Source organism: Pseudopodoces humilis, chromosome 9 (genome assembly GCF_049639895.1).
Source record: "Pseudopodoces humilis isolate 2021_Gansu_Grassland_sample_001 chromosome 9, ASM4963989v1, whole genome shotgun sequence".
NCBI lineage: Eukaryota > Metazoa > Chordata > Aves > Passeriformes > Paridae > Pseudopodoces > Pseudopodoces humilis.
This window is the reverse complement of record NC_142208.1, coordinates 3,851,163-3,871,118: the sequence shown is the minus strand read 5'-3', so window position 1 is coordinate 3,871,118 and position 19,956 is coordinate 3,851,163. Positions and strand designations below refer to the sequence as shown.

Below are 19,956 nucleotides of genomic sequence, written 5' to 3'. Positions count from 1 at the left end.
CCCTGGAATTGTCCAAGGCCAGGACTTTGGGGCTTGGAGCAGCCTGGGATAGTGGAAGGTGTCCCTGCCCATGGAAGGACGTGGCACTGGATGGGTTTTTTAAGGTCCTTTCCAACACAAACCATTCTGGAATCTGAGAAACTATGTGATTCCACCAAATCAGAACAACCAGGATCTGGAAAATCCAGGAAAAAATTATCATATTACTACTTTGATGAAGACAAAATCTAGGGGTGTTTGTTAACCACAGGGCAAGAACATAGAAAACCTCACATTTTGGCCGTGTTTTGGGGTGTTCCTGATGAGTGTATCTCCTTCTTCCCATGGCCTTCCAAAGGCGACAGGCTGAGTGTGCCAAGACTGCGAGGATCCAGATGGCTCTTCCAGCAGGAAAACCAACAGGAGCCGTGGCAAACAACCTCTATGAGGAGCTTGGAGACAGCACCATGTGAGTATTCCTTGAGATCCATCCTGAAAATCACTGCCCTGGGCAACCTGGGTTAGTGGGAGGAGTCCCTGCTCATGACAGAGTGTGGAATGAGATGGGTTTTAAGGTCCCTCCCAATCCAAACTATTCTAGGATTCCAGGATCCTATGAAATAGTTTCATGCAGTCTCTGTGCACAAGGTTTTCCTCATTCCTCAGCTGCTTGGGGTTCTCCAACATCCAGAAAAGAAACAGGCTGGGTCTGGAAGGTGGGAAAAAAACAATTTAATCTTCTTGTAATGCATGGGGGAACCTATAAGAGACTTTAAGTGGGCAAAAAGGTCTCACTAGATGGTTTTCCTAAGAACAAGGTCCTACAGCAGGTCACTGCTGCCAGGCAGCACATCCAGGCCATCATTCCACATTTTCCAAAGTTGTTGACTAAACACATCCAATAAATTCCATTCTTATCCATTGCACACATCTGAAATGATAATTCCCTGAAAATTGCTGCCCTAAAGTCCCCATTTCCTATAGTAAGAAGTGCTCAGTTTGTTGGGGCTTTTTCTTTGTTCTAAGTTTAAACCTGTTTAAATATTGAAATTAAAGGAACTGTCAAAGCACAGAAACCACTGGTAGCTCAATAAACGCATCTTTTACCTCTTACATGCTCATAAAATAATAATCTTGCAAGGCTGCCTTTCTTTTCATGCCTCTGTAAACCTGAAGTTGATGGACTCCAATAGCAATTTAACCCTCAGTAGGAAAATACTCCAGACAGTTATTATTTGTCTGATACTGGCGAGGTTGTTGATAAGCTTTGCCACACTTCCTCATCTCTATTTATATTTGAAAACCAAGGAGTGCTGAAGAGCCCAGCTTGAATAATATTTGGAGTAGGTAGGGAGTGAGTGGATGGTGGAAACGAGGATTGCTCGGTTTTCAGTTGTGATTTGTTTTGCCCGGAAAGCTGAAATTTTCCAGCCACTGTGATGGAGTTTATAAAATGTTACAGGACCATGACAGAGCTTTAACTCTTGGACAACTGGCTGCAGTCTCTCTGCATGTGGAATAATTCTAGGGCTTGAGCTTTTATGGGTAAATAGGGGGCTAAAAAATGCTGGGAGCGGGAATAGTTTCTCCTCAGAGCTGAATTTCTGCCTTTTACCTTTGTCAAGTTATGGTTGGGCAGAAAGGGAAGTAAAACATGTGAAATAAAGTTTTTTTGAATAGGAGCACTTCTCTTTGTGAGTCACATCTGCACCCTTATGCAGGGAGGTGCCAGCTGGATAAAATTCACTTTTTTTGCACTAAACCAAATTTCTGCTGAAATTAATTATGTGATGCTAAACCCAGAAAAAGCCTTGTTGTGCTGTGTTTTATCTGCAAAGGTTTTTTGGGGTTTAGTACTGCCCCAAAGAGGTGCCAGTTCCCAGATCTGCAGTATTGATTTTGAGGCTTAGTTTTATGTTAATTTGGACAAAAAATAGTCTTCATTGCACCAAAAAAGGTGCTGTAGTTGGAATATTTTCTCTGAGATGTCTTTGCATACAACCAAGGCTTATCCATCATGCTGAGGAACTGATTAAGCACAGAAATCCTTCAAAGATAAATCAAAATCCATAGGATTTGCAAGGAAATAACAGGCTTCAGTAAATAAAATTACAAATTAACTTTTTCTTCCCCATTAAATATTTGACTGCAGGTATACCTTAGGAAATTCTTATTTGGGAAAAATCTTTTATTGCCATTTTTCATGAGTTTTAGTTGTCCTAAGTCTGTCACCTTTCATTTGCAGTGTCTTGTTTGCTTTCTTTGGTGTTTGTAGCAAATGAAATGGAACAAAGCTCTTTAGTTTTAAATCTGCCTTGTCTCACCATTTTCATCTTTCCCTGTCTTTGGATCCTTAGGCATCAGTAAGTAAGCTTATTTCATTGTCGTAGTATTTGTAGCTGGTAGAAATTAGTTAATTTTCCTTCCAGAAATTCCCATCCAGCCTTGCAAGGTGAAGTTCATATTTTATTTGTCCATTGAGCAGGAAAGACATTTACTGGGAAGTTACAATACTTCTGTGCTTCTTTATCCCTCTTCTTGGAAGTAGAGAGGGGAAGGGTGATTGCTGAACTTGAAAAGCATTATTTCTAAATCCAAAAGGTCAAAAAAATCCAAACCAACACTGAACATGAACAGAGGATTGCTGGGAGTTCATGGATTTATGACTGGGTTGAAACCTTCCTTGGCTGTCAATTACAATCCCATGCAAGGCCTGTAGAGTCCTTGAGTTCACAGAAACTGAACTCTCTGGCCCTCAGTGATCGAAGCAGCTCCACACAAACAGAAAAACATGGTGGGGTCACCTCAGCTCTCAGAGGCCTCATGTAGAGCGAGGAAGAGGCTGAGGAGCTTTTGAAATAATCTGCTCCAGTGGCAGAAATGTGGTGGCACCTTCTGCTGGAGGGGCTCCTTCAAGTTCAGTCACTGCTTCTCTCACCCCTCAGTAGATTAAGTGCTTGGCTGACCTCAAATTTGGCTTGTTCAGAAATCAGAGTTCCTTTATAGCTCAGGGGCTCAGCACAGGAGGGACCTGGAGCTGCAGGAGTCCAGGGGAGGCACCAGGATGATCAGAGGGATGGAGCAGCTCTGCTGGGAGGAAAGGCTGGGACAGCTGGGGGTGTTCAGCCTGGAGAGGAGAAGCTTTGGGGTGACCAAATTGTGGCCTTCCAGGGCCTGAAGGAGCTGACAATAAATAGAGAAACAGTTCCAAGGGATGGAGGGCCAGGACACAGGGAATGGCTTCCCAGTGCCAGAGGGCAGGGATAGATGGGATATTGGGAAGGAATTGTTCCCTGGGAGGGTGGGCAGGCCCTGGCACAGGGTGCCCAGAGCAGCTGGGGCTGCCCCTGGATCCCTGGAAGTGTCCAAGGCCAGGTTGGGGTTTGGGGCTTGGAGCAGCCTGGGATAGTGGGAGGTGTCCCTGCCCATGGCAGGAGGGTGGATCTAGGTCACCTTTAAGGTCCTTTCCAATCCAAACTGTTCTGGGATTCTCTAATTAGTGTGAAATTAATTATTTTTATTCATTCTTCCCAGAGGAAGCCTAAGGCACACCCAGCTCTGGCAAACTGCAGTGCTTGGGGAGAGTATATTCAATTTGTGGAATTTGCTGGGTTTTTTTTTTTTTGCAAATGGGAGAATGATCCCTGGGTTCTGTGTGGGAATTCCAGTCCTCCTGGCTCCCTGGAATATTGGGAAGCTGGGGTTTCCCTGCCTGGGTGATCCCCTGATCAAAAGAGAAAACACAAGAAACAAAAGTGTTTTGTAGTTAAATACAACCCTCAGGGGATTTTTACATTGTAAATAACTTGGAGGAAGACAAAGATTTCTTAATTAACTCCTTCTAGGTATTTAAATTTCCCTTCCAATTTACTAGGGAATATATAACCACTAGGGATTAATTTCTCATTAATTTGGATTTAGTTGTGTTTTCTGAGATGTGAAACAATACCACCAAAACCCATATAATGATGTGACCAAGATGTCTAAAATTTCATTTTCCAGCATTCACAGAATCATGGAAAACTCCTTTTTTTTATCTCCCATTCTGTTACCAAAATTCAAATTTTGGTAGAGACAAGGCTTAGAATTTTTAACTCAAAACTTGTGTGAAAATACTGGACATCTCTAAGTCACTAAAACCAGTCTTAAATGGTATTTTCATTTGTGCAGGTAGATAAGATTGCTACTCATGCTGTGCTTTATCTCTGCCTGAAACAGAATTAAATTTCTCTTTATTTGAGAAACAATAAATCTCATAAAATTTTGAGAAAAAATAAATCCCACTTCAGCCTGCAGTGAGCATTATTTAAAATAGGCCTCTAAAGGCACTTTTCTAGCATGCAGTTTGGGGGTGTTCATTTTTAAATTCTGTTTCTTTTCAAATCTGCTCAGAAGGTTGTGGTATGAAAAATATTTGAGGGAGGAAGTTAATGAAGCGCTGGGAGGTGACAGATGCAGTTCAGAAAGTGGCGAGACCTCCCACTTTTGGTGTAGAAATTGGATGTTACCCAACCACAGGGGCTTTTCATTGGGTTCAAAATGATGAACATGAAATTCATATGCACAAGAGATTAAATTCATTCACATATTGATACTTCTGTGATGTTTCATGTTTCTAGGTGGATAGGCCACAATATTAACTGATAATTTTGAAATCTAAGAGGTTTTTTTAATGAGAAGTGAATTAATTTTGGAACTCACCAAGTAGCTACGCAGCTTCAAATTAAAACAAGCAGCAACTTGTTTTAATTTTTTTTCCTTCCCCCTTAAAGAAGATGCAAAAGTAAATGTCTTGCCAGTAGTAGATGTGCTCTTGCTGTTGGGTTGTAGTTTGCTAAAAGTGATTTAATGGCTCTGATTCATGTCATAAGTTCTTTTTTTCTCTCTCTCATAAGTACCTATGTCCATGCATGTTTCCTCACATGTGATTATCTTCTTTTCTTTCAAGTCTTTTTCTTCTCTACCATTTCCAACAAAGCAGGGGAAAAAAGTCAGTCTTAGAAGAAGGAGACCGACAGAGAGTTATAAGCAGCTTTGCTTCCCGTGCTATAGAGGCTCACAAGCAATCCAATATCAATGGATCCCTGAACAATAACCTCCCCAAATCCTCGAGTAACATCACTTTTTTGTCCGATGAGAACCCGCTAACAACCCGAAACCCGTTGTACGTGGAAGGTCTCCCTCAAAGCCCCGCTGCCACTGGGTTCCTACGGAAAAGGAATGATACTTTAGATACTCTTTCTCCTTCAAGACTGGCCTGGAGAGAGGCCACTTTTGGGGGCAGCCATCGGGCATGGACAGTGCCCACTCACCTGACCAGGAGGCACATGTCAGGGTCCCTGGGTAGGCCGGTTATCATGGACCCCATCCAGTGGCAGCAGCAGAGACTCACAGCCAAGGAGGAAGGAGCTGAAAACCCTGATAGCAGTGACGATGTCAGCAGTCCACTCTTCCAAAAGATCAGTGGCCCCAAGCTGACTGTGAAGGAGAAGGCAAGGCAGTTTGAGGCGCTGCAGGAAATGAAGCAAGTCAGGTCTCCCGAGGTGAAATCCGCACGGTCGCCCACGCACAGCGCCGGTGTCCAGGAGGGAGAGAATGCTCCAGAGCAGTCTCCCAAAAGTGTGGTGGCTTCTCCCCACCTTCGCTCCTCCCCTCTGTCCTCTCCAACACCTTGTGCTGAAGGAGTTGAAGCGGAGGCTGCCGTGGTCCCCGCTGTAATCGTCACTCACCATGACGACCCTCAAGAACATTCTCCTCCACCAACTCGCAAACCAACTCCTCCATCTTCTAGGATAAAGAAACCACTTTGCCAAAGTTTTCTAGCTCCTCAGACCAAAGAAAATGTAGAAAGCATTCCAGATCCGCCTAAAATTCCCCCACCCCCACCTCCACAGCTGCCACCTCCACTGCCACCACCACCTCCATCCCCTCCTCTGCTGCCACCACATCCTCCACCTCCACCCGCAGTTTCTCTTCCTTCTTCTTCTTCCTCTCCATCTCCTCTTAGCATGCAGCTCCTGTCCCCTGCCAAGCATTCCAAATCCCCTGCCAAACAGCCAGCTGTCCCCACGCCGGCTGCAGTGCCAGAGCTTCCTCCGCGCAGGGAGCTCAAAGGAATTCTTAAAAACATTCAGAATTTGGCTGCCATTGAGAAGTCGGTGGCCAACATGTACAGCCAAATAGACAAGAACCACCTGCTGCCCAAGCACGTCCCCAAGCCCAAACCAGCCCCGACCCCGGAGCTCCCAACTCCAGAAGCCGCAGCTGAGCACAACCAGCAGAATGGGAACTTGAGCTGCGTTGTGGAGGAGCTGGAGAAACGCTTCCCCTCCCAATCGACAGCTCTGTAATGCTCACGGGTGGATGTTCCCTGCTTTTTTTGAGTGGGAGGACTCTAATGCAGCACACAGTTTCTGCCTCAGACTCTCCAGAAATCCCGACTTTCCCCCTTTTCTCTGCTGCACACGACTTACCCGCTCCCGATCCCAAATGGAGAGACGTTGTCCTTCCTGTTCACTCAGAAATTTGTGATGTAGAATATAATTCTCCAAGTCTTTTTCTCAGAACTACATCTTTCTGGTTCTTAGTCTGTTTCCTGGAAGTTCTTGGGGGAAAGTGTCCATTTTTACCCAAGGATGTGGCATAGATGGTGGCAGGCTCAATACTTCTTTAAGCAGCCTTCACCGTAGGTAACATCAGTCAGATTTTTTTGCAGCTGTGATTGGAATCTCTTGCTTTGCCCATAAAACACCTCAGCTGGAAGGAATCTTCTGCCACATATTGAGCATCTTTGCAAGGAAGGCCTGGGAGTAGCAGGCTCGGCTTCGGTGAGCCGGGTTATTGGACGGGCCTTGAGAAACCTGGGATGGTGGCCCTGCCCATGGGATGAGCTTTAAGGTCCCTTCCAACCCAGGCATTCCATAATTCCATACTGCATCTCCCTGTTCCATGGGCTCTGCTCTGCTGACATTTTGTGGCAGCTCAGTTCCTGTCTCCAGTCAGAGGAAGGGTTTGCTCTATTTTCTCAGCAAACGTGGCTGTGTCCCCACTCTTGTTCTCCATCTTCTGCCTTCCATTGCATTTTCTTTTTTATATTGTAACTGCATGTGAAAAGTTTATATTTTGTAAATTCCTTTCATGTACAAAGCATTTGTTGTTTGTTTTTTATGATTTTGCATGCGCATGTTGTTGCTCTCTTTCTTTAATTTTCATGCTGGTCTGTCACAAGCTGAAACATCTCAATTAAATTGTAATAAAGTCATTCTGATTAGTGTCACCAGGTGAAGGGTTTCCAAGTACTTGTAAAAACCCACATAATGTGGATTTACTTACCATCTTTTATGCTCGCAGTCATCTAAATCAGATCTTTACATTTACATAAATATGTAAATTACAAATGTGTATATATAAAGTAAATTAGCTTGTCCTTTGAAAAAATGGTAAGTAAAAGCAGTTTAGGCATTTAAATGTTTGGTTCAACTTGCAAGTTTCTTTTCAGTCCTTTGCCAAAATCTAAAAAGTTTAATATGACAATATTGAAAAACCATATTGGGAATTACCTAATGAAGCAAAACTAAAATTCCAGTTCAGTATCAAGGCTGTAATTCAGAGCAAAAAGGTAATTAATTTTTTATCAGACTGTTTATCAGACTCATCATTTCCATGGTGCTTGGCTTTTTCTCTTTTCTCTTTGTTTTTTGTTTGTTTGTTGGGGTTTTTTTAAGTCTGCCGTTAGGACATGTGTGGATGCTTCAGTCAAAAACTGCTCAAGGTAGTTTCTCTTTCTTTCTCCTAGTGCAAACTCCATGAACTCCATCCCACAAGTTGTGATGATCCATTAGAATTTTCCTTTATTTAAAACTCTTGTTGGGATAGGTTGTAGGATCACGGTAGTTGTAGGAGTAGCTAAATGTGTGAGGGGAGGGATCATCCTGTTGTCCTATTTTTGCTGTAACAGAATCTGTGTCATTTATGAGATGTGCACATTTTTGATGCTCAGTTCTCCAAAGATGGTACAACTGCAATGTTTTAATAATATTCCCAAAGCTCAGCACCTGTTAGGTGGAGAATTTTTAGGATTGAAGAGCCAGAGAGGTAATATGACTTAAATGTACCCCTCTGTGTTCCACCCATACTCCTGATGAGGGGACAGTGGGAAGAGAGCAGAGATGGGCATGAAAAATTATTGGGCTGCTCATGTTCAGAGTGGGTCAACCCCAAAGACAGAAATTTAAATTTTAGTACCCAAGTCCCATGTTAGAGCTTGTAAACGGCTGCTGTTGTGCAGATCTTTACATCCCCAGTGAAATATGACACAAATAGGACCTGATTTTGTGGTATGTAAGGTCACATAGCAAAAATTGAGGTGTTTAGTCATTCACAGCATAAACTCCAATGGTTCAGTTTTGCTACAATTAATTGGGATATTCGTTAAGCAGAAAGAGTGGACATCACAGAGAAGTTCCACTTTAAATATTTAATTTCATCATTTCAGAACAGTCTAGGAGGGGGTCATGACAATCAACTCTTCACTGATGAGGAACATTTACTTTGTCATTCTGGAAATCTTTATGAAGTTGAAAACTTTACAAAACTGGATTAATTTTGTCTGGATATAATGCAACATTTTTTCTCCTTCTGGCTTTTTGAAATAGGTTTTGTTTAAAAAATTGCTCTATTAGACTGAGAAAGAAGCTGTACCAGGGAAATTCTGTTCCATTGAGATATCTGGGTGCTTCAGGGGAAAATGTTTAAAACAAAAAGAGAAGAGATTTAGATGGGAAGGAATTGTTCCCTGAGAGGGTGGGCAGGCCCTGGCACAGGGTGCCCAGAGAAGCTGTGGCTGCCCCTGGATCCCTGGAAGTGTCCAAGGCCAGCTTGGACTTTGGGGCTTGGAGCAGCCTGGGAGAGTGGAAAGTGGGTGGAGGTGGAAGAGGATGAGCATAAAGGTCCTTTCCAACCCAACCCATTCGACAACTCTGTGGTACTGCAGTTCTGCAGCACTACAAAGGATTAGATCCAGTGTAGGAGTTGGTGGCAAGTTGAACATCTGTAATAATTTATATTTTTATATTATTTACCCCTCCCAGGCTGTCTGACTTGGTCAGTTGGGGTCCTCCTCCTGTGACCCTGTATTTATCTCTCATGCTTTCATCATCAGCTTGATGAGGCCAAGTCCTGAGCAGGAGCAGAGATGGCATCAGTGGAGAGCTCTTTTGTGCAAAGCTGGAATTGAACCATGGTGTTATCATTACTCATTCTCCTTCCCAATTTGTTCTCAGTTCCAGCTCTGAACTGGAGGAAAAGTCTTCATTTTAGGAGTGAGGGCAAACTGATAAGTAGTTGCTCCCTCTGAGGAATACACGTAGCACTTGGGATTTGTGATGATTCTGCTTTTGATATGAAAACCGATTTAAGTTATGGAGAGCAAACGCCTGGTGGGGTGCAAGGAATTGGGGAAATGCTGCTTTAGGCAAATCCCAGTTCCTCTAACCTTTCAGCAGTAAAAGGTTGGCACATCTTGTCCATGTGAGTTCATTCTGGCTTTGTCTCTCCCCTTAAGTCCCAGCTCCATGTTCTGGCTGTCCAGTTACCCCACATCCTCACAGGCTCCATGGCCTCGCTTCCCATTTCACACAGAAGATTCCCAGGCTGCAGTGAAGTCCGGCTGAGAACATTTCCCAGAAGCAATCCCTCCCTCTGTGGACAGCTTTAATTCCTTCCTGGAAACAAATGATGTTGTCCTGACCTTTGTCTTTGTGCCAGAATAGATCCTTGTGCTGTAGTGAGTGAATGGGTATTTTATGTCTTTTGGGGACTTTTTGTTCCTTCTAATCATGGCCACACAAAACTATTCAAGAAGTATCAGCAAAACTCATCGCACTGCTATTTTTATGAAAGTTGAATTCCAAATTTCATTAGAATTACTCGTATTATGCCTTTAATCTGCAATATAGTGCAATTAAGACTAATAGACTTCCTTCTCCTCAGACCTCCTTTATAGGAAGATTGTTGTAGGCAATATGGAAACTAAATCCTCAAGTGGGCTTTGAAAAGTCACAGATCATCTTTGGATGATAAATCTTCATTTCAGCTGGCCATGAGGTTTATCTTATATAGGCGACAGCATTAATTCAATGCTGATAATCAATTCCATGTGCTGAATATTAATAGGAAGATTTAGAGATGGGGATATTAAAGAATTAAAAGGATTTCTCTGATCTTTATTATTTATTTAGTGTAATTAAAGACTTCCCCATGACTGCTAGGTTAAGCCTAACATAATTTTGAGCATTTACCCTTTCCTTCTTAAAAACCATAAGAAAAATAATCCAGACTCATCCTTAAGAAAAATTCCAAGGTCTAAATTTTTGTTCTCTAGTTTTGACGAAACCATTTCAATTTTCGGCCACAAAATGTGGAAATAGAAACCTTGACAGACATAAATACATTGGTCATGCCCAGGAATGGCTCTAAGAAAATGAATTAAACCAACAATAAATTCCCCATAAGATCAGAAGAACAAAGCCTGTGGCAAAATAACTGCAGATAGCAAAAAAAAAAAAAAAAAAAGGCATCTACCTCCCCTCCCAATAAGCAAATGTTAGGAAAGGTGTAATTGGAATGATAATGTTGGTACAAGAAATTAGTAATGCAAGCTCCAGGGCAATTTCTGATGGATACAGAAAGTCCAGGAGTAGGAAAGGTTGTTCCACTGCTTGAGCAGACATGTGAGGGAATGGGGTCCCTATGTGGATGGTGGGGAGGGGATGGGGCAGGGCCTCTCCCAATCCCCCTTTCCCTGTGCTGAGTCACTCTGGATGCTCTGGCTCTCTGGCTCTTGGGGATTTCTCCTCATCCATTCACAATCTAAAGCAAGGAAAGATCTCAAAGCTTCTCCAACCTTTCCCATGCAACAATCCCTGTGTCCAGAGCAAACCCAAAGAAAAACATATTTTGTATTAGAGATATGTATTTCTTTCCATGCTAATTATATTTCTAATTACATACTCTTTCACCCCTCTCCAGCAAGAATGGCAATGGGCATCTTTGTGCAGGCTCACAGCATTACACTAATTTATTTATTTTCTTTTTCTGACTTCCAGGCGAGGATATGCACAGCAGGAGGTAAGGCCAATGCCCAATTGCCTTTAAAATATTGATGATACTAATGTGCTTTTCCTTCTGCCCTGATCTTGTGAGACCCCACGTGGAATTCTGTGCACAGTTCTGGTTCTCCCAGAATAAGAAGGGCATGGAATTGTTGGAGTAGGTTCAGAGGAGACCATGAAGTTTCTGAGGGGTCTGGAGCACCTTCCCTATGGAAGCAGGCTGGGAGAGCTGGGGCTGCTCAGCCTGGAGAAGGGAAGGGTGTGTGGAGACCTCACAGCTCCTTCCAGGGCCTGAAAGGATACAGGGAAGCTGGAGAGGGACTCTGCATCGGGAACTGGGGTGCCAGGACACAGGGAATGTGTTCAGACTGACACAGGGGGAATTCAGGTAGGATATTTGGAAGGAATTGTTCACTGTGAGGGTGGTGGGGTCCTGGCACAGGGTGCCCAGAGCAGCTGGGGCTGCCCCTGGATCCCTGGAAGTGTCCAAGGCCAGGCTGGATGGGTCTTGGATCACCCTGGGATAGTGGACAGTGTCCCTGTCATGGCAGGGAGTAGGATGAGCTGAGTTTTAAGGTCCCTCCCAACCCAAACCATTCTGGGATTGTGTGTTGTGGAACTTACGAGTACTGAATGCTTTAGAGACCAGAGATTGAAAGTGATTCAGTAAGTTTATGAGCCATAGATCCCCTGGGCACTGAGATCCATTGTGGCAGGAGTGTGACCTCCAGGCTGGGAGATTGCTGTTTAAGCAGCTGCCAGAAGCAGCTTCCCAGGGAATTCCCTCCATGCCCGCTGTGTTTTCCAGTGTCACACCCAATCACCTGCCAGGCAGGGATGGGGCTCCACGGACCTTCCCTGCAGCTCTGTGAGGTTTGCTGCTCCTGAAGTATCATTTTTCCAGAAATGAATAACAGGGAAAAGAGTTTCCTTCAGTACAATCTCAATAATTGGAAAGTTCTCCAAAATACTTTTCTACCATAAAGGTTGATATTTGCTGGTTTTGGTTTTTTTCCTCTCTGCACAACTGGTTTGTATCTCCAAATTTAAATACAGGATTTAGTTCTCTTGGCCTCTGGTAGAAGTTCTTGAGTTAAATATGTCAGACACTCACCACAAAAACTGGGAAGTTGATTTTATATTTAGGCAAAAGAAATGGTGGACTGTGAAGGGATTTTACTGTGTCAGGTACTCAGTGTTCTCACAGGGTATGGAAGTATCCAGCTGCCTGCAATAAAAAAGTTCCAAAGGACCTATGGTTTCAGCATTTAGTACTAATCTTAGACACCAATCACCTGCACTTTAATTGTTGCTGCCTAATTAACCACTTTCTCATTTCCTTTTGTAGCAGCAGCAATTGCTGAGACCTTCTCTTCTCAGACCAGAGGTACCACCATTTTTAATTTCTTAATTGTTCTATAAGTTTTGAAGTGGCTTTTACATAATTTCTTAATAAGAACTTGTCTCTCTCAGGTAATTTTCCCCCCTGGTTCTTAGATAAAAAGAAAAGTTCTGGTATTGTAAGCCTAGTTATGTTACTTTAATTAAGTACCTTAAATTTACTGCATCTTGGTACTTCCAAGGCCAGGTTGGATGGGGCTTGGAGCAACCTGGGCTAGGTGGGACTGGATGGGCTTTATGATCTCTTCCAAACCACTCTGGGATCTGTGATTTTCCCCATGATTATCTTTCAGTGGCTTCCACCGGCTTCATCCCACAGTTTCAGATTTCCAGACACAATGGTTCTATTGCTCTCCAACTGCTATCTGCTTTTTCCATGTGTAAGTCAGCTGCTGATGGATTACTGCAGCTGGAGCTGAGCTGAGCAGTTGGTGCTGGAAGCTTTAGCACCTTGCTGTGCAGTGCAATTGCAAATCTTTCTATTTCAAATCTTTTAGGCCCAAAATTTTTTCCAGAATAAGCAATCAGAGCAAAGATGTGAGATGTAGGTATTTTTGTGCTACAGGATGGGGATCATTTCTGCAGTCAGAAGAAGTAATTACATCATAAAGAATAATAAAATCAGTAATTACATTTGGGCCTTTTTCACACTGTTTGCATTCAATCAGTGTTTCTCTTTTCCAGGAGTTGAGTATGGAGTCTGGAATTGATCCAGGGCAGGAATACTATGGCCAGGATTACTACAGTTATGAGCACGGGTATAGTTCCATTTTTCTTCTTTATTTCTCAAAGTGCTGCTTTTCCAAGCTGGTGATGTTTATTATTCCAGCACTTAATCGTGGGACTTCCCTTCACCTCAGGATTACTTTAATCTTTGTGTCCACAAAGGCGTGAACCAACAACAAAACTCTTTTCAGAGGTTAAGGGGGGGTGTGTGATAATTCCCTGCTTCTTCAGGAATGTCATTATTCCACTTACAGAGTGCACATCCCGTTCCTCATGCTGGGTTTATATCCTTTGTGTGTGTATTTCTGCTTCCTGGGAGATTAATTTCCATCACCTCCTCCCCTCGTGAGTTCAGGGATTAATCCTTTCTTCTCCCAGTTTCCAGCCAGCTGTTGGACTTTTAAATTCCCCTCAAAAAACACTATTCTGCCTTGTGGCTTTCTAAATTTCCCTCAGGAAACCCCATCCTGCCTTGTTCTGATAAAGCCCATTGGACTGCAGGCTCTTCAGGAATTACTGCTGCCATTCTCCAGAACTGATCCCAGAGAAGCTGCTCTTTCATTCCATGATTATCAAGAAAGATCCCCAAAAAAATCAGGTGGGCCCTACTTAGAGGGCCCTTGACTGATCCAACAGACCTCAAAATTCAGGTTACCCTAAGGGGCTTGTGGCTGTTGGAGCAGAAGGATGTCTGGGATTTGGGTGCCACTAAGGGAAAAAAAAGGAGCGAGAAGAACAAGGAAAGCCATTCCCATCCCTCTGGATGTGAACATGTGCACTGCTGGCTGTGTGATGAGAGGTGTGAGCACGTCTAGGCCCATCCTGAGGAGCTGTGGTGTCTCTGGCAGGTACGAGCTGCCGCAGTACGGGAGCCGCCGGCGCCTGCTGTCCCCGTCGGGCATGTACGACGAGTATGGCGAGGTCGTGGTGGAGAGTGACGGTGGCTACTACTACAGTCCCCATGGGCCAGCAGCAGAGGAGGTAAGAAACAAACTCTGGAGGGATCATTCTGTCCCTTTTAACAGCTTGAAGGGCCACCAAACCTCATCAGTTGTGCACTGGAACTGATTAGAACTGGGTTTTTTATAGATCAGTGTTAAGCATTTTGGCCCTTCTGGTGACCCGTAAAGTTTGTCAGCATTAAATTCCTTTTGTTTTCTAGGCACAAAAAAGAATTGCCAAGTGTCTGTTAGTATCCATATCTGTTCAAAGAAAAATCCACTTAGGTAATTTCATTTTTTATCATTACCAAATAAGGAAACCTTCCAGTATTTGTAGGGGCCTACAAGGGAGCTGGAGGACTCTTCAGCAGGAACTGGGGTGACAGGACAAGAAGAATGGCTAAAGACTGAAAAAGAGAAAATTTAGACGGGATATTGGGAAGGAATTGTTCCCTGGGAGGGTGGGCAGGCCCTGGCACAGGGTGCCCAGAGCAGCTGGGGCTGCCCCTGGATCCCTGGAAGTGCCCAAGGCCAGGTTGGACTTTGGGGCTTGGAGCAGCCTGGGATAGTGGAAGGTGTCCCTGCCCATGGCAGGGGATTGGTACTGGATGGGCTCTAAAGTCCTTACCAATTAAAACCACATGACTGTACAAGTCTATTAGTACTATTCTTCCTATAAATGATGGATTTCCAAACAGTACCTGAACTCATTTGTCCTAAAGTTGACAATGAAATCTAAAAAAAATTTAAAATGTTGGTGGCAATAAGACAGTCAATGTAAATGTTTATTTTGAGAAAGAAATGTCCAATTTTCATAAATGCCCAATCTTAATCCATTATTAAATGAGAAGACAGAACATTTCATTGTTTTCTCCATTGCAGAGTCAGGTAGTTGTGCATTTCCAGCCTATTTTAGAACTTTTTAAATCTCTAAAATTCAAAAACGTTTCCCATAACTTTGGTAAGAAAACTGTTCTAAGACAGGTAAGTTCATTTTGATGCTGGGAAATAAATGTTTCATCTTTTTTTAACCTGTTTTAAGGTACAGGTTTTCACAATAACTCTCTTTCAAGTGGTAATCAATTAATTTTCATAATTTGCAGGGCATGAGTCCAGTCAGAGGCCCTCCCAGCAGAGGGCCTCAAATGGAAGGGAGACCTGTAGGTGTTGGGATGGATCTCAGCCAGGGTCCTGGAAGAGGATTTAGGAGCAGCCAGGGAAAAAGGAGGCTAAAGGCAGTGATGCATTTAAGTCGTGTGGCAGTCAGTGCCCACAAACCTGTAGGAAGAGCTGAGTCTGCCCGTTCCCGGTGGAAGAAAGCAAAGATATTCCCAATGATCCTGCAGAAAGTAAAAGGCAGGAAAGATTCCAGCTATGCCAAGCTGCTGTCAGCTCGCCAAGCAGACGGGGACAAACCCATGATGATCAGGGGAAGCTACTTCCAGAAATCCACGGATGACAGGCCCTCCATGAGAAAACTAAACCACGTGTTGAAGCGCATCAGCGTCTCCAGAAAATTCCAGGAGGGCCTTGGCAAGGATTTGGCACGTGGAGAGGAAGGGTCTGAAAGGGATGAAGCCAAGTCAGGAGTTTCAATCAGTATCACGGCAGAGAGTGAGCAGGAGGACAGTGACTATGAGAAGAGGAGGAAGAAGAGGAGGAGGCGCACCTCGGATGAGTCCTCTGAGAAGAGCAGCAGCTCCGGCTCCGAGTCAGAAGACAAAGACTACTTGAAAATAACCCTGGATCAGGATGAGGCCACAGAAAGCACCGTGGACTCGGATGAGGAAACTGGGGATTTGGAGGATTCTGATGAGGACTCTGAATCCAGCTCCAGCAGTGAGTCAGAGGAGGACTCATCGGAAGAGGATAATGATGAGGAAGACTCTGAGAGCGATGAGGATGGCAGCCTGTCCAAGAGCTCATCCACACGGAGCTCCTACAGCAGGTCAGGGACCAGTGAGTCCAGCAGCAGGAGAAGCACAGAAATGTCCAGTGTAAAAAGCAGGGCAGGCAGCTCCCGTGGCAAACGCTCCAGCCAGAAATCCGTGAGCTCCACTGCCTCAGGTAGTGACAGGGATACGAGCTACAAGAAAACCTCAGGATCCAGCTACAAGAGCAAAACCTCCTCTGCCAGTGTGGAAATAGAGGACACCATAGAAGAGGTGTCAGAAGAAGAGGAAGAGGAGAGAGCAGATAACTCAAACAAGGCAGTTTCTAAAACTGCCGATGCAAAAGCTGCTGGAAAGGGCAAGGGAGGACACTCAGCTGCTCCTGGTGAGGACAGCGAGGAGGAAAGTGAGGAAGAGGTTGATCCAGAGGACAGTGACAGAGAGGACACTACCAGTAAGAATGAATCTTCTTGCCTAGACAGTGAAATCAGTGCAACTTCCAAAGGTACCACAGGGACAAAAAGCTCAGGTAGTGCCGTGTCTGGGAAAACTGCCACGTCCCCTGAGACTGAGACTCAGAGCTCTGACACCAACAGGAAAGGAATGAAAACAAGGAAAAAGGTGTCCCAGGAAAGCAGCCAGGCCAAGTCAGATGAGCCCTTGGGTACTGGAATTACGGAGCCAGAGGCCACGGGTGATTCCACCTCCTTTTAAAGAGGAGTGACAGTAGGTGGTGGTTTGCAGTGAGGAGTGGCTTTGTTTGCTGTGCCTTCTGTGTGGTCTTTCCTAAGCAATACTGATGGGCTGGAGACAGCCAAAAGGAAAGGGCAAAGCGTAATGATCCAGCTTTTCGCTGTCCTTGGGAGAGAACTGTGGAAAACCAAGCTAATTCCAGCCCTGTGGATACATATATTTATATACATACACATATATATACACACACTGTAGATGTACTCAGATATAGAAAGTTTAGTTTTCGTGGAGCAGTGAAACTTGGGATTTAGGGAAGAATGGGAATGATGAGGAGGATGTAAAGATTTAAAAATCATCCATGTTTTCATTTTATACATTAATATTGTATTAATACATTTGTTAATCTTCAGGTGAGTTCTCTGCTGTCAAGGTCAGCTCTGTTTGCAGGGAGGACAAGTGGAGCTGCAACAAAACAACATTCCCAAAATTGCAGGGGATAACTGGGAGAGCTGGGATTGGGCTGTTTCTGGATCACAGGATTCAGGTTGCAGACACCAATGATGCACAAGCCAAAAATGCTGAGGCAGGAGTGAGCTGGGTCAGGAAAGGAAATGGTTTACATTTCCCAACCTCTGCCTTTCCTGTCTATCACAGTACAGTGGCTTTATTTTATTTTATTTTATTTTATTTTATTTTATTTTATTTTATTTTATTTTATTTTATTTTATTTTATTTTATTTTATTCAAACGTCTCTTTGAACTCGATTCATGGTCACTTAGCTGCCCCTTTGTGCCCCCACACAGCACAACGTCGTAGCTGCACACAATGTTTTAATGTAAATCCCACTTAAACTAAACAGGAATAGATCCACTGGAATATATCCATGTAAAGAACATTGTCTGTCTTTGCCAGGAACAATAAAATAGTCATCTTAGTAATTTTTACCAAGTGTAACTTCTCAAAAGCTGAAGAGTAATCACCTATTTGTACCTTGTATGATTTTCTCTCTCTAAAAACTTGCTTTTCTCACATTCCTGTGTGTGTTTTGCAGTGGCTGTTAAATGTGATGGCATCTTAGTGTTTGCATTATTCATTCAAGAAGGGTAATAGCTCTTTTCAGTGTGCTGCAAGGAGGCATTTATTTTTAAAAGATCAATTATAAATTCTAATAACTAGTGGGGGTTGTGTGCTCACCATAGAGGAATCACTGCTGCTACAGAGTCACAGCAGTGTGGAAATTGTTTGTATTAATTTTTTGAAAAAATATGTAAGTTATATAAACCTAAAGCCTGCTTTCTCCAGCATCTTCCTGAGCATTTCCACTGATCCCACCTGTCTGGAACAGTCACAAAGCCTTACATGAAGCTGTTCTCTTTTGTAACCAGACAGTTTTGCCAGCGCTGTGCCTGAGATTTTCCCTGGTGTATGTCCTGGGATTTTCTCTGCTGGATGTGTGATGCACACAAAGCAAAGCTGCCCAGTGTACAGAATTCACAATGCAAGGGGAAAAAAACTTCCAAGGCCTTCCTAGAATTTACACTTCGGAGTCTTTTCTTGAAGGTATCTCTCACACAGCAACTTCCTCCTCAGGGCCCTCCAGTTTCCGCACACATCCCGAGGGGAAAGATGCAAAATTAATAGGAATTGATGAGAGCTATTAATCAATGAACAGAAAGGGCAGGGAAATGACAAAACAGTGCTGGGTTGCCCTGACATTTCTTTTTGTTGTCCAACAGTGGGCCAAAAAGAAGAGGATCAAGTTGGTAGTGGACCCGGAGTACGAGACCAGCTCCACGGGCGAGGAGAGCGCTCCTGACCCCAGCCAGAGGAACCGGCTGAGCAACCCTGGCTTCCAGCCCAATGGCAACAGCAACATCTACGTCGCCCAGAACGGCTCCGTGGTCCGCACCCGCCGCGTCTGCCTCGGCAATAACTTAAAAGTCGCGTCCCCGGTGAGGCTGGGGAAGCAGTTCAAGAAACTGGACAAGCTGGCGGTGACACACGAGGAGAGCGTCCCACTGAACACGCTGTCCAAGGGACCATCCCCGAGTGACAAAATGAACTCCAGGCCGTGCAGTGTGTCCTTTTCCTCTACTATAGGGGGCGAAAATGCAGTGACAAAGGCCAGGGCGGCCAAACTGAAAAGCACAGATGAGCAGGAATCAGTTGTTGACCACGAGGAAGTCAAGGAGCCCTTGGAGTCGCACAGTGAACACACACAGTCCGATGAGGAGGAGCTGTGGATGGGCCCTTGGAACAACCTCCACATACCAATGACAAAACTGTGATTTTAGTTGATTTTTTTATTTTCATTTTTACTTCGGTTTATAATAAACTGCACTTTTTATTGTCACCCAGGGGCAGATGTACGGAGTTTGTATGGTGCACATCCGTTGTCCACGACAAACGGCACGCTTTAAAATTCCCAGACAAAATTTGCACTCACATTTGGACCGACCTATTCCCCCCCTCCCCAGTTTTGACAGGCTCCCATTTCACTAAACACTACTTGGTTTCAATTAATGAGTTCTTTTTGGATCTGGAGTTCTTGTTTAATAAACAGTAAACTACTAATAAATGCACAGCTCCCTTTGGTTTAACCCTCCAGACAGTTCTATACCTGCCTGGGTTTGTTTTTCTGTATGGTACTTGTGGCTCTACTGTCTAGATTTGGGAATTGTCTATTTATGTTCAAGATTTATATCTGGAGCTCTGCCTTCTGACCTCAGAGTAATAAATTAAAAATAAACCCATCCAAGTCAATGGAGCAAATCCTCGGCTGCTGCTGGAATTTGAGTTCCAATTCCAAAGTCAGGGCAATTTATGCAAACAACGCCCAGCTGGCAAAGTTATGGAATCAAAGTTCCTGCGCTTACAGCACTGCCACTTAGGAAAGTGCAAGAGAAGCTGAAATAAGATAAAAATTGCAAAGAGGAAGGCAATGTGTAGCAATTAATCTTATTCAGAGCTACCTGGCTGTGGTTTGTTCATTTTCCTTTTGTAAATTAGCTCGTTCCAGTTTTCTTCTCTGGCCAATTTTTCATCTTTTCATCTCTTCTCACATCAGTTCTGTTTGCTTCTTTCCATGGTCTTTAGCTCCAGCTTTTATGCTCTATCACTAATTGTCATCCTACGGCTGTGTTCCTCTGGAATAAAGCAGGTGATCCATGAGCGTGTGATAATGGGAGGCACTAAAGAGGGATTAATGGGAA

The 19,956-nt window shown here is 43.9% G+C and overlaps 1 protein-coding gene across 3 annotated transcripts in view; it reads left to right on the top strand.

Moving 5' to 3' along the window:
* The window catches only part of PCDH15 (protocadherin related 15), a 665,923-nt gene extending 646,447 nt beyond the window's left edge, over positions 1 to 19,476 (top strand). For 2 of the 3 annotated variants that reach the window (XM_088059571.1, XM_088059570.1), the window contains 6 exons: positions 338 to 448; positions 11,085 to 11,106; positions 12,439 to 12,477; positions 13,176 to 13,249; positions 14,066 to 14,198; positions 18,481 to 19,476. In XM_088059571.1, coding sequence (XP_087915697.1) covers positions 338 to 448; positions 11,085 to 11,106; positions 12,439 to 12,477; positions 13,176 to 13,249; positions 14,066 to 14,198; positions 18,481 to 19,032 — 931 coding nt within the window. In that variant the 3' untranslated portion in view covers positions 19,033 to 19,476. Of the gene's footprint in view, positions 1 to 337; positions 449 to 11,084; positions 11,107 to 12,438; positions 12,478 to 13,175; positions 13,250 to 14,065; positions 14,199 to 15,261; positions 16,672 to 18,480 lie in introns of all 3 variants that reach the window. The other variant, XM_088059572.1, reaches the window with a different exon arrangement.
* Positions 19,477 to 19,956: the final 480 nt, after the last annotated feature.